The sequence below is a fragment of the Passer domesticus genome, chromosome 2 (genome assembly GCF_036417665.1).
Source record: "Passer domesticus isolate bPasDom1 chromosome 2, bPasDom1.hap1, whole genome shotgun sequence".
NCBI lineage: Eukaryota > Metazoa > Chordata > Aves > Passeriformes > Passeridae > Passer > Passer domesticus.
The window spans coordinates 106,098,954-106,113,963 of NC_087475.1; the positions used below are offsets into that span (position 1 = coordinate 106,098,954).

Genomic DNA, 15,010 nt, shown 5'->3' on the forward strand with positions numbered 1-15,010 from the left:
TCATCCAAACTGCAGCTTTTAGCTTCAAACTGTGACAGAAGAACTGTCTTAGGGCACTTCCAAACAATGCAAGGGGACTGTGATGAGAAGCATTTTATACAATGAAGTTGTATCTCCACAGTGATCGCAGTCACTGGGGCAGGGACAGCACCTGCCATGTATTTTTTAGATACTGCACAATTAGTATTTATTTATTCTGAATTACATATCTCCAACTAATATGGTGCATTACTCTGTCTATGCAGAGAATGTACATCAGTGGAACACTCTGACTGTAAATTCCCAGTCTCAAAGCAAAGCTTTTATTTTTATTTCTACTTAAGAGTGAATGGCATTGCTGTCTGTGGGGAAATAAAGAACACAATATTCAAAGAGTGTTTTTATCTTTTTTTAATAAAATACTATCATGTTCATATCTATACAAATAATTATTACAACTATTAAACAAAGTATTACATTTAACAATAGAAATCTCAGAACTCTGAACAAGATCATGGTTTGGGATATTTACACCTGAATGCAACACATTTGTAAAAAGATGTCAAAATAAACAGAGCAAGATCTTATTTACAATTGGAAGATGATGTTCCTGTTCATTCATTATAGATTTCTACTGCAGAGTTCCTATTTTCCATTACAAAATAGTAAGGGCTTTCCACTGGGACTGTATCCAAGTCATTTACAGCTGTATAAAACAGAAGCACAGCAGAATACTCTGGATTGAATATAAATAATTTACATTGTGGAGGGCAACAGCATCTTTGATTAATCTCCTGTGGCAAAATCCATACTTGCTTCCCTTCTCACAGTGAGCAGGCAGGAACAGAGTCCAACCCCCCCATGAGCTCTACTGTTTCACAGTTGTGCCAGAACAGCAGCACATATTGCAAACTTGGAAACCTTCTCATAAAGATACTTCTGGTGAGGCAGGAAAAAAAGAATTTTTTAAAAAAAATTATCTCAGAAAAACTGGTATCAGCAAGTAATAAATGGTGTCTGTGTAACTAAGCAGGGCTTGCTCGCAGAGAGTATGAATTTGTATTGTCAAGTCCAAAAACCTCTGCTGAATCTTTCTCCAGTTCACAGAGGAACTTTCTCTCAGTGGGAATAAAGCCTTGTGCTCTGAGGTTTCCAATTTACGCATTGCAGAGGCAGTAGGAAATTGAAAACACCCTCACACAAACCTGTGTCTGCTACCCATGCTGGATCGTGGCAGTGGGAGAAGGGAACAGCAGGAGCTGGTAACAGGTCAAGTGACAGCAAAGAATGGATCTCCTTATAGCATTGTGTCAGCAAACAAAACAGATATGACTGATCTGGCACAAACAGATCCAGTGCTACTCTGTCTTGCCAGGAGAAGTTAGATCATTATTAAAGTGATGAGCATGAAACTTACTAAGGGAACAGCAAGAGATGACAGCTCTTAGCACACTGTCATCCAGAAACAGTGGAAGTCTGGCTGAGTCCTTGAGCCAGGACTGCACAAGTACCTCAGAAAAGGTGAAAAGACAACAGGAGACAGAAATAATTAAATGGCCCCTCTTCTCCAGCCACAGCCTCTGCTAGTTGCCCTGCCACATGCCTTGTTTCCTGAAACAGCACTACAGACATCAAGCACAGTAGCAGCAGCAGCACAGCTTTAAAGTGCAGTAGGAAATCTGTGCAAAGTTCCAGAGGCTCAGGACTAGCACCTGCTTTTACTTTTTTTTCAGAGAGGTGCTCTTCCACCTGGGCAGCACCACAGTGATAAACTGGAAGTCTGAGCTGGAAAACCCATTCCAGCCCCCAACTCAAATCACTCCAGTTCTCCTTTTCTTTAACTGTTCCTAAATGAGGTCCTTTCTCTCAAGAAAAAGGTATATAAATATTAACACATCACTATTTTATTGCCTGCTTTCAAATTAGTCTATCTCTGCTCTTACTCTCCTAGGCTGTTTAAGGGATTCATGTGGACACACATGCAATCCAGCCCAGTATGATTTTCTATTGTTTGTTGAAGTCATTTAGGCCAAGCTGAAACCCACAGCCACACAACGCCAATCAGCTATGGCAGTCCCACCCCAGAGTTAATGCCCAACCTTTCCCTTCCACTGCTGACTGTTCTAAATTAAGTGGTATGGGGTATTTTTCCTTCCTTCAAAGCCAAAACAAGCTCTGTGTAAGTAACCTTGAAAAAAGTACTCTGGAAAAGAAAATGCCATTCTCAGGCTAACAAATCGCGGCTAAACTCACAAAATCTTTTCCACATATATCTTGAAAAACAAAGGAACCATTAATTGTGGTGTAGTCCTCAGGAGAAAAAGAAAATTGATGTAATTGATGCTTGCTGAAGAAAATGTGTTTGCTTGGCAAATGGTTTTCATAACAAGTAAACCAGAATAATTCTGGCTGATTAAAAGCAGAAGCTGCTTTTTCAAACTGCCCTCTTGAAGCACAGATCAAGGTAAGGTGAGCCTTACCAACCTGACAGCTAAGGACCACAGGTTCGATGGGAGGGGAAAGGAAAACTGAAGAAAAGAAGGACTCGTAAGATGTTGCATTTGCTTCTCCTCCTGAGAGCAGAGCCTGAGGCCCTGGGGAAGGACAGACACCAACGTGTCAGTGCCACAAACTGACCCACAAAACCAAGTGCAGGAAGCCTGGTGGATGTGGGATGGCAGGTGGGATTCGTTTGCAGTGAAAATGAAAACACCAAACAATTTAATTATTAAAAAGTAACAGAAATTTAACATCTAATTTCCTGTCCTTTGATGTGAAATATCCAGTCCCCCACTGTCCCACCTAAAGACAAAAGAGCATGAACATGACAGACACTGAAACCCACAAGCTGCTCTCAAACCAGAGGACCAGGCCAGATGCAACATTCAAAGCCCATATTGGGCAGTCAATTACACCAAAAGGCTACACAACAGATCCAATTTTTCTTTAATTAAAGTTATCTAGAGGCCAGTCAGCAGTGTAAATATCAGAATTTGGATGAATGTGTTGATATGAGGCCCTCACAGAGGTCTGCCTACCTTTCTTGTCACAGCAGTCTCCTGATCCCACACCAATGCCACAGGATCACTTAGCGCCACTTACAGAATGAAAAGAGACTCACACAGAACTTCAACAGAAATTGCCCTGTTCATGGAGGGGAATGAAACGATACTGCTCCATCCTGGTCTCGTCAGGTTTCAGTGCCCTGTCACTACAAAATACAATCCTCCAGAGAAGACCCAGGGTCACACAGTAAGTACTTCTCAGCCACTCACTGCAAAATGCTGCATTTCCTGCAAAATCCCAACAGTCTCTGTATGGCTGAAATGACTGTGCTGTGATTCCCTGCACTGCAGGCATCCTGTGAGCAAGGAGGAGCTGGTTTTGGTAAACAGAAAGAGGGCATGTGAAAGTTACTGACAGTTACTGCCTTTTCAGAACATTATGTGCAGCATGAAAAAAAATAAAAACCAAAATCACAGCTGACATATTCTATTGTGAATACTCAGAACTGCATTTAACCTCGAGACAACAGCAGCAAATATGGAGGAATAAGAAAACAGAACAGATATTTCAGTTGAAAGGGACCTATAGAGATCATCCACTCCAAATGCCTGGAGTGTCTCCATCCATTTCAGGATGGAGCATGTTGTCCAAATGCCTCTTAAACATGCTTGAGGCATCAACCACCTTTCCAGCAAGCCTGTTCCAGTGCCTGACCACTCTCCTGGTAAAGAAATGCTTCCCAGTGTCCAGTCTGAACCTCCCTTAGTGCTCCTTTGAGCCATTCCTATGTGTCCTGTCAGTGGATCCCAGGAAGAAGAGACCAGCACCTCCCTCTGCACTTCCCCTGTCAGGGAGCTGCAGAGAGCAAAGAGGTTCACTGTCTATCCAGATCCCTATCCAAAGCATCTGCCAACAGCATCTCCCAGTTTGGTATCATCAGCAAACTTGCTAATGTGTGTTCAGCTCCTCTATCCAGATCAGTGATAAATCCATTGGATAGGACTGGCCCTGGAACTGAGCCCCAGGCAACACTGCTAGTGACCAGGTGCCAGCAGAGGTAGCCCCATTCACTTTAAGACCTTTGAGCTCTGCCCTTCAGCCAGGTCTTCACCCAGCACACCATGAACCTGTTAATCCCACAGCTGAACAGCTTGTCCAGATGGATGCTGTGAGGGACAGTGTCCATAGCATTACTAAAATGCAGAAAAATTACATCCACTGCCTTCTTTTCACCCACTAGGTGGGTGACCTTATCACAGAAAAGTATCAAATTAGCTAGATGACACTTCAACTTTGTGAACCCATGTTGCCATTGCCTGATGGCTGCATTATTCCTTAAAACTCATTTCAACAGTATCCAGTATAATATTCACAATTTATATTAATTAATTTATAATATTCACAATTTTTCCAGGAACCCAGACTCTCACAGTCTGTAGTTCCCAGTGTTCTTCCCTCATGCCCTTTCTGTAGGTTGGAATAACATTGGCTTCCTTCCTGTCAGCAGGGACCTGTCCAGACTCCCAGATCTTTTGTAGATGATCAAGTGGGGTCGTGCTGTATGTCCTGCTTGCTCCTTCAGTACTCTGGGATGAATCCTATCTGGCCAAGTGGATCTGTGGACATTCAAGCATTGCAACAGGTTTAAGTTTATAAGCTCTCTCCAGTTTTAACAGACATCATAAAGTAGTGCAGTTTTCCCAGCAGAGGAAACCAATACGGTTTTCTGTGAATGTTTGGAATGATGAGCAGGATTAGCATCTTTGTATAAAGTCCTAGAAGCCAGGGCTTAATTTTTCACTAGTTTGTCTTGAAAGCCAAACCCATTGCTGCACACATTTAAAGGGAGCAAGAATGGGCACGTTTGCTTCCCTCCTCAAAGACCAGACAAGTGTGTGTGACCACAGAGTGGCTGCTGCTCCAATCCCCATCCCTACCATCCAGAACCCATGGAAAAGGCGTTGTTACAGAACTCACCACCTGAGGCAGACCCTTTGAGATTTCCTGCACCACAGACACCCCTTTGGTCAAGTCTCACCAGGGCACAGCCAGACCTGCAGTTGGCTTAGCTGGTTTGAGGCTGAGAACTGACTCATTGCTAACCCCTGCACAGGCCAGTGGCTGCCACTTGGTGACTGCACTGTGGCAGAGAGAAACTGCCTTGTGTGAACTGAAATAATTACTTATTAAGAAACAGAGAACTGATGCACTACATAGATTTAGTGTCTTAAGATAAGCTCCACCTGAATTAAATCATGATTCCAGGCAGAAAGGGACCTGGGGGTACTGGTTGACACCCGACTGAACATGAGCCAGCAGTGTGCCCTGGTGGCCAAGAAGGCCAACGGCATCCTGGCATTCCTATCAGGCATAGTGTGGCCAGCAGGAGCAGGGAGGTCATTCTTCCCCTGTACTTGGCACTGGTGAGGCTGCACCTTGAGTGCTGTGTCCAGTTCTGGGCACCTCAGTTTGGGAAGGACCTTGAGATGCTCGAATGCGTCCAGAGGAGGCAACGAGGCTGGTGAAAGGCTTGGAACACCAGCCCTGTGAGGAACGACTGAGGGAGCTGGGGGTGTTTAGCCTGGAGAAAAGGAGACTCAGAGGTGACTTTATCACTCTCTACAACTCCCTAAAAGATGGTTATAGCCAGGTGGGGTTGGTCTCTTTCTCCAGGCAGCAACTGACAGAATGAGAGGACACACTCTTAAGCTGCACTAGGGGAAGTTCACGTTAGACATCAGAAAAAAATTATTCACTGAAAGACTGATGGGGCAATGAAATTGTCTGGCCGGGGAGGTGGTGGAGTCAGCATTAGAACAGACTGGACGTGGCACTCGGTGCCATGGTTTAGCTGATGAGGAGGTGTTAGGTTAGGTCATGGGTTGGGCTTGATGATCTCAAAGGTTTTTTCCAACCTAGTTCATTCTGTGATTCCCAACCAGGATCAGAACTGTTTTACTTCACCTTGCAGGAAAACACCAGACCACAAGTTACAGGAGCAGAGACATCAGGACAGACTACAGATACAGCCCAATTATTTTTCATGTTAAAGCCTCCTTACTTTCTTGGATCAGTGTAAAAGGGCTTAGCAAAACCAAAGTCTGGGCAGTCCAGCTGTGGAAAACTGTTCTAGGTCCCTCTTTGTGGGTCCTGTTCTTTGACACGGGAATATCTTCCTTTCCACCTTTCAAAGAAAAAGAAAGAAAACAAAAAATCCCAGGGAGCCTGCTCCTGCCCATGCCCTCACCAGGAGCTTCTGACAGGTCCCAGGAGCAACAAGATGATGCACTGGTGAGCACCACACAAGCAGAGGATGACTGCATGCCAGGGAACCTCAAGTTACTATGTTGTTTGAAGAATCAAGCCCAGAATGGTACTTCCAAACACATAAAAGACAAGTATTTCTGCCCTGTTAGAAGAAAAACCACACTGCAGAGACATTAAATAAATAAAATTTACCTAATTCTTCCCTTTCCTTTAAAAATAATTAGGACCAAAATTTGTGAAAGTACTGAAGACTCAGCCAGCACACACACATTCACTCCCTCTCTCATGCATCTACAAACACATCACCCTTCCTCAAATCCCAATGTCTTCCTGTGTGTTTCACTCTCAACACATCCATGTTTCTCCTTCAGCCTCAATCACACAGGTTTAGATAAAAGGTGCATTCAAGTGCAAAGTACTGATATTAACTCAGACTCAATCCTATCAGCAATATCAAGTAAAAACTGTGCCCCCAGGAATCTCCACTCATTTTGTGGGATGCAACAGGCTCAGTCCTCCTCCTGTGTGCTGCCTGGTACAACAAAGGGCTGTCACTCACAGAAAGCTGGTGTTAGAGCATGGGCCAAAGAAAAGTAGAGAGGGGGAAAAAAAGGACATTGAAAAGGTGCTAAACAAGGTACAAAACCCACCCTGAGGTAACTTGCAGCAATCAACAATGAAATGGCAACAAACAGGGCTGCTGTCTCTGCAGACTGCATGAGGAGTTGTGAGCTACACTGAAACACTGAGTTCAGCAGTAACTGAAGCCACTGTTGAAACAGATCCAAAAAGATTCTTAGAAACAGAAAGTCATGGGTTAAAGAAATCTAAATTTTCTAAAACAGTATTTTTAATTGCTGACCATGGGAGCACACAGTAATTTTCACCAGGTAAAGTCAGCCTTAAGTTAAGTGTACGTGACAAGCTTGAGACAGACAAAAACTGCACAACAAATGCCTTTTCCAATTAGCAGTGGGTTAACACAGACTTGACTTGTGTTGAAGCTCCTGAAGATACTTTACAAAGGAAAAAGAGAAACTCAAACCATTGCAAGCTCCTCTGCAGCTGCAGGTAAACACATCAGGAACAAACTGACACCTGTAGCACTTGTTTCCTATCTCCATACGGATGCTCTCACTCCATGTATTACTGAGGGAGGCCCTTACCTTGGGACAACCGGACATCAAACCTGATTGTTGGAAAATCAACAACCAATATTTGCACAGCTCTCGTGTTGCATCCTTACCTTTTCCTAGTAAGTAAGCATTGCTATAGGCACTGGTGCTTTAGAGTCAGTAAGGTGGGCGGAAATACATCGGAATATGGAAAGTACCATACACATACATTGAGGCAAATAAACAGTGATGCTATGAATGGTCTCTCCAGGGGTGACACAAAGATCTGCTTCCTTCTTCTTAAATATATAAACAACAAATCAGACCAGAAGTCAGTCTGCCAGTTTTCATACAGCTGAGCTGCAGTCATGACCTAAAATATGGCTTATATTGTGGGCAGGGCGGTTTGAGGGCTGCTTGGAAGAATCCGAAGCAGATGTGTTTGCAATGGAAAGCAAAGGTGACATCGCTGAGCCATCTGGAGGAAGAGCTGTGGCTATTTCTGGAAACAAAGAAGTTAAGTTAAAATTGGATAAGTGCGATGTGTTGGTCATGTGCATTGGTGGCATATCTGGAAGCAAAGGAAAACTTGGCTGAGCAAAACCAACAGGCCTGGGAGGAGACAAAATGGATCCAAATCGATTGTTTAAACCTCCACTGCTCGGCTTCTCCGTGCTTGGGTTTGGGAACATTTGATTGGGAAAGTAAGGGATAGAAATGTCATTGGAGAGGGTAGGGTGGGCAGGAGAGTAAGGTGGATAGAAGGACGGCAGTGTATTCTGAGGATCAACTGGAATTAGAGCTGGTGTCCGAGTGGCACTAGGCTGAGTGACCGGTGGGATGAAAGAAGCGTTAGCATTTATTGGTGGATTCATGCCACCCTCCGGAATGAAAGGGAATCCAAAATTCTGGGAGAGCGTATGTTGGTCAGGGGCTGCGTTATCGTTGGACACTTGAGGGCCATCAGACATAAATCGGACAATGCTTCCTCTTTTTTCTATCGTGGACTGTTGGCGCCCAAGGATCATGCTGCCACTGGTGGACAGAGGAAGATGGGGAAGACTAGGGTCAAAGACATTTCCATGTCTCTGATTTCCGGATCGATTCCTTTCGGGCTGACGAATTTTAGAACCTCCATTGTCTTGCAGAGGATGCCTCGAGCGCTGAGTGACCGAAGAATTTGGCTGACGAACAGAAGGCTGCCCTTGCTCGCCGTTTCCATGAGAAACTGCAGGGTGAGGGTGAGTCGGCCTCACAACTCCATGCATATTGCTGGACACGGGTGTATTCATGTGGTTCTTAGTTCCATGACTGTCTGTCATCCTCATGGGGTTCGACTTCTGCACAGAGATGTTTGGGCTTGTATTGCGACCCTGAATGTCTCCTGAGGAAGAAGAACTCGAAAAAGGAATAGTCAATGAACTGTTCCTTGTGTTAATTGCCCCAATGGACATGTCACAGCTTTCCCTGCTCTGGCCATCACCATCCCTTCGGATGTGGACGCTCTCCCGTGCTGGGGGACAGTTGTACTCGATTGTGGAGGAGGCACCGCACTGTGTGTTCCTTTGATGTTCTGGGATTGATCTTTGGCTTCCACTGACTTGATCTCCAAGGTGAGGGGCGAGCAAACTCTGCATGAAACTTTGGTGGCATGTGTTTTCGTTTTCCCTCGATGGCAGGGTATTCCCTGTTGGAATACCCTGTACTGGCTGGTAGGGCAGTCTCTTCTGCCTCTCTATGGATGGCGCAGCATTCTGACCGATTCGGAACGCTTGTGACTGCATGCCCCGGAGGGAGGACACAGAATTGCCAATTTCACTGTTTCTTGAAGCCTGTACATCGAAATTGCCTGTTGGTTGTTGATTGGGTCCAGAGGGCTTAAATGTTTGGCAATCGGAAAGACGCTGCACATCCGAGCCAACTGTGTGGTCAACTGACAAGCGGCCCTGCATATTATGAATCGCCAACCCTTTACTTCTAGAAACATCAAGATAGCTTCTCATTTCAAGCTGGTCAGAAACCCTAGGGCCTTGAAGAGATACCCCTATTCTCTGCTCAGAATTAGAGGGTGTCTTCCCAATGAGAGCCTCAGCAGAGTAGCTGGAAACTCTGTTTCTTTCCTGCCTGTGAGGGGTGCATGTCATATCTGATGGTCTGGAAACGATACTGGCCTGGGACACCATTTGCTGCTCTAAGCCCCTCGAGGTCATAAGTCTTTGCATCTGATTGTGCCCTGACACGTGTTCTGAAGTGGAACCTTGCTGTCTGCTGCCAACATCCTGTTGCTGTTGATGCATAATATCCTGATTGATATGGCTCTGAGGGTGGTTATGGTGGTTTCTGCTTGTTGCAGGATTTTCACAATTCTTTTCAGGCTGGGAAGCTCCAAAGTGCTGCTGCATCTGCTGCTGCATTTGTTGGTGGTGAGGATGGGGCTGACCACCTTTCTGCCGTGTTTGATCACTTCCGTGGTGTTTTTGCTGTAGAGAAAGCTGTGTGGCTTGTGTTCCCTGGATGAGATTCCGTTTCTTTTGCATCTGCACCTCCTGCTGTATCGTTCGCTGTTGGTGGACGCTGTGGGGTTGAGAGTGGACTGAGTTTTCCCCATGACTGACGTGGTGCTGCAGCTGGTACAAGTGGTGCCTCTCTCTTAACTGCCCAGCCTGCTGCTGCTTCAAGTACGGGTGATTACTGTGAAGGTGAGAGATGCCTTGGGCAGGGGCGTGTTGGATTGGCTGCAAGTGCTGCCCTGCCTGGCCTGGCTGCTCTGAAAGCGGTGGCTGAGAACCGCACTGAACTTCAGTTTGTCTCAAAGCCGGCGTTACGAAATTGCTGTTGGGTGGGAATAACCTACTGAGGCCATCAGCGTGCCCTTGATTGCTCACTGGTGCCACTGAGTTGGATGAATTAGGAGGAATCTGACTAACCAGCATCTGTGTTTGATCAGCAATGCCCTCTGGTGTCCGGTTCATCAGCGTCATCCCCTCAAGCCTTATGGGTGCTGTCTGGCACTGCTTTTGCCTCTTTGCTGTAGAAAGCAGAAGGTCATCCTGAACGGCCCTCTTGGCAGAGTCCTTGCGACCTTCATGGTTTTGCTGCTTTAAGTGTGATTCCTGCAGCTGGGGAGCCTGCATGCTGCTTGCCCTGATAGCATTCAGTTGTTCCTGAGCATATTCACTCATCAGAGCAGGTCCTGGAGACGGATTGATGTATGTGCTAGATGGAAGGGAGAGGCTCACGGTTGCAGGGATGCTTGCAGGCTCTGAAGACTGGGATAAACCCGAGCAACTCACCAGGGGATGGACAATGCGGCTCTGGTGTATCAGATTATTCACGCTTAGACTGGTTATGCTGGGTGTCTGGGAAGTGGAAATCTGCAAAGGAGTGTTTGATGTTTCTACACCTCCTACAGAGCAGCTTGGCTTCTCCACCTGCCTGTCGACATTTGTCTGTACTGTTTCATGAGCGCTGAATTTGTTCGGTGCTGCTTCCAGTGGCCCTGCGTTGTTTTCTTTCACTGACTGAGGTTTAAAAGGCTGTTGCTCTCTCTCCAAAGGTGCAACCTCAGACTTAGAGATGACATCCCTTGTGTTAACATGTATTCCCCCTCCACTTTTCTCAAGGCTTTCCTGGTCAAAAATAGCTCTGGCTGCAAGAGCTACAATGTCAGTCTGTTCTGAAAATGTGCAGCTGTTACACGTGCTGGTAGAGGTGCTGCTTGTGACATCTTCTCTGGTGCTATCTGGCAACATAGATGCAACTGAGAAGCCTCGACTGCTGCCAGAGCTGGTTGACATGGGGGAGTCTGCCTGCCTGCTCGTAATAAGGGAAGCACTGACTACTTCCTGATCAGAGATGCAGGAGTGAGGCTGGGAGAGAGTGTCACTTTCTGTGTTCATCAACAAGAGTTCCTGCTTCTCAGGCAAATCAACATTTGATTCTGCTGATTTAGAGTTTTCCATAGGAAAATTAGAATGCTCCCCCTGAACAGTAAATGAAGAGGTTTTTTCCACAGCTGTTCTTTCTTTTGTGAGATCAGACAGCATTTTGGTTAGACCCTGTCCTTCTAACAAGTCCGCATCTTGCATCACCACTGAGGAATCCTGTGCAACGTTGCAGGACTCCGAAATCATTCCTGCCTTGGAAGTATGACCTGCTGTGTTGCTCTGTGCTGCTGAAGTCCCATTTGCAACCTGCAAATGTGTAACCTGTGCTTCTTTACCAGAGGATGTTAAGGTGCTGGGGGGTTCACAGGGTTTGGGAGACTCTGATGGGACAGAGGCAGTTGGGTGGCTCTGAGATCCCTGGGCCTGCTGGCGAGGAGCAGCATCTTTGGCCAGCGGGGGAGCGAGCAGCAGCTGCTCTGACACTACAGACTCCAGTGGTGAGGAAGCAGGCACCTCTGCCATGCTTGGCTCTGGAGCAGAGGGGGTTTTCACTGCCTGTTCGGAGCTTGCAGCCTCTTTGGAAGGAGAGCCAGAAATGCTGACGCCGCTCGATGCAGCCGTGCTGCCCGCCTGCGGTGTGGATACAGCCTGTGACACTGCTGGGGCGTTTTCTGGTGGCCCTTTGCCACTTGAGGGCTTGGCCACCGTTTCCACAGGTGCACAATCCACCTTCCCTGCATCCTTGCAAGGAACTGCTGGGCAGGACACTTTATTATTGACTGTTAGGTGTTTCTTTGTGCTTGGCTTTTTGTTTGACCTTTTTGATTTTGCACTGGATGGCAAGCCAGCAGCCGCTTTTTGCGGGGAAGCATTTATGGAATTAGATGCACTGGTTAATACTGAAACCTCTGCAGGCACTGAAGATGCCACAGAAGTTGGCAATGACACGCAGTTAACTGTGGCAATCTGGTTATTGACAGTTGCAGGATTGGTGGGGTGGCTGAGAGACAAGTGCAAGCAGCTCTGTCCAGCCATTTGTGATATGCTTTGATTGAGGTTAGCTAAAGCACCAAATGTGTTGAGGGCAACATTGGTATTTGGATCTTCGCTGGTGGTGGGCTGAATAATTTGCATAGGGGCTTGGTTTGAGGCTCCAGATGAAGACATCACAGGCTGCAAGGCAAAAAGCTGCCCATTTAATGAAATAGTCTGAGGGTGCTGTTGGTTGGACATTGTCACTGAAAATGTCTGTGTAGAGCTAGAAGATGGCAAAGAAGATGGCCTTGGTAATATATGGACAAGGTGTTTCCCTCCAAAAGTCTGTGGAAGGGAGGCATTTTGCATGGAGCCACTGGAATTGGCGACTGCAGTCGGCCCATTCATGGGAACTCTTACAGAAGCAGAAGGCTGAGCAGAGAGGAGGGGAAGAGGATTCTGATTTGCAGCTTGTATAATTACAATTTGCTGACTAACATTTTGGCTGGGAACTTCCGCTCTCACAATGGGTGGGCACGGAGCAGGGTTTGGAGGCTGGAGAATGATGACATTCTGGTTAGCTGGTGCTCCTGTCACAGCTGAGGCGACTGGCTGAGCCATCTGAATCACCTGCATAGCTGAGTTTAATGGAAGGATACTTCCTGCAGCCTGAGCTTTAACCTGTGGCTGGCTGATTAAAGGCTGTATAGGTACAGGTGGGCACGAGGGCAAGGTAACTACAATCTGTTCAGCTGCCTGGCCATCCCCAGGCAGAGAAGCATGCAAACTGATACTTGTAGTCAAAGGCCTGCTGTGGGCAGAAGACACAGTCCCAGCACCGTTGACTGGCTCGTTGAGGAGGGCAGGCATTATCCCGGATGGCGTCTGGCTCAGCGGCTGAACCGTGTTTCCTGCCAGCTGCAAGGTGGTCCACGTGGTCTGCGTGTTCCCAGCTGAAGGCATCCGGGTAAGGCTACTCATGTTTTTCAAGTCTGAAGTGCCAACACCTGAAGAGCCTGAAAAAGACCAGCAGTTCTCCAGAGGACTGGCAGCCAGAGTGCTTATTGCTGTCACAGCCTTAACTCCTTCTGCTGCAGACGTCGCAGGCGTGCCAGCACTGCTGACCACGTCCGTACTTTTGGGGACATTTGCAGAAGAGCAGCTCTCTGCAGTAGACAGTCTCACAGGTGGCACACAAGCTGTGTCTGTGGTTGAAATGGCACCGCTCTCCTGGAGGTCACTTCTGGTATTGTGTGTATTTGAGCAAGTTGCATTCACCTGCTGACCTTGGGAGGCTTCCACGGAGGCACTGGAAGGAAGGCTGGTTCCCTGCGGGAGCGTTTTCTTTGTTGATTTAGTGCCCTCCTCATCACTTTTACTTTTGGGGGGATTGTGCTCATTCTGTGGTGCATTACTTGAAGGACACTGTAGTTCCTGCTCTGCTGCAGGCCGAGGTGTGCCCTGTGAGCTGGCAGGAGCAGCAGTGGGCACACTTCGCTCGTTCTCCGGGGTGGAGAGCTCAAGAACATTCCCTGCTGGAGCTGTCTGAGCAGAAGCCAGTGGAGAAACTGTAGGTTGTGACCATGGCTTATTTTCTGTGGGATAAATACCAGCAATCGTCACAGGAGTCACTAGGTTGCAAGTTCTCTGAACTGGCACAACATTGGCTGTTTGCTTTTGTAAATTATGACCGACATTAAACGTTATTCCCTGCACAGATGCTCCCTGGTTATTTCCATTTGGCTGAGTCCCATTTGAATAGACAATGATGTTCTTCTGAACCTGATCACTGGGAATAACAACTGAGACCTTGGCATTTTTGAGGTTTCCTTTCCAGTGGATTGTAGGGTCATCATACAAGCAAATATCATTGGCTTTCAGTAGCTCAATGTATCTCCCGTTTTCCTTTTGCAGTTCATCCAATTGTTTCCGAAGTTTTTTTATCTCTTCAGCTACAAAACAGTGAAAACACTCCATTACATCAGCACCAGAGCAAATAATGAAATAATGTTACCACATGATTTAGAGAGTAAACACTGTGTAGCAATGAAATAATTTGTAGAAATAAATTGAATAAATTGTTAATAATGTATGTTATTTTCAAATGGTTAGCACAACCTATGTGCTCTTATCCTGAGAAGTCTCTCTACTGAATGGGAAAGTGAATGAATTTCACAGACTATTCCATTATATCAAATTATTTAGGAAAAAACATTAGGACTATCCCATATGAAATTGAATGCTAATCAAAATTGTTTCATTCCTGAAGGAAAGACAAGCACATTAACTTTTTCTGTTCCATGCTCTTTTATAAACACCAAAACTGTTTTAATTTATAAGCTTACAGCTTTCCAGAAGAATTAAGTTTCATTGCATCTAAAAATTACAAACAAAATTAAATACAAAGCACTCATGTAAAGCCACAAAAACTGGCAATGCACTTGGGAGATGTTTCACCAAACTGGGAAAATCACAATAAAGCAGAAATAAAAATCACAAACCCCAACATTAGCCCTGAGATTATTTCTGCCACACTTCCACCACTGTACTTTTACAGATCTATTCAAGTAAATTTTATATGATGCATTATATTTTTATAAAATGAGCTGTTATAACTTTTACAGCTTTTCAAATTGAAAAAAAAAGCTTTATGAATGAAGAAAACTTCATATTTTCAATGAAAAAAAATCTAACTGAAGTTTGTCAGAAATCATTCTGGTCACTATAGTAGAATAAACTGGGGCAGAATTTACCAGATGATGCCACATGACCTATAAGCTC

General features: G+C 45.8%; 1 protein-coding gene across 4 annotated transcripts in view; it reads right to left on the reverse strand.

The window, feature by feature from the left end:
* Positions 1 to 102: 102 nt before the first annotated feature.
* Positions 103 to 15,010, reverse strand: part of USF3 (upstream transcription factor family member 3) — a 34,396-nt gene continuing 19,488 nt past the window's right edge. For all 4 annotated transcript variants that reach the window (XM_064410315.1, XM_064410316.1, XM_064410314.1 and 1 more), the window contains one exon: positions 103 to 14,181. In XM_064410315.1, the coding sequence (XP_064266385.1) occupies positions 7,715 to 14,181 (6,467 nt within the window). In that variant the 3' untranslated portion in view covers positions 103 to 7,714. The remainder of the gene's footprint in view (positions 14,182 to 15,010) is intronic.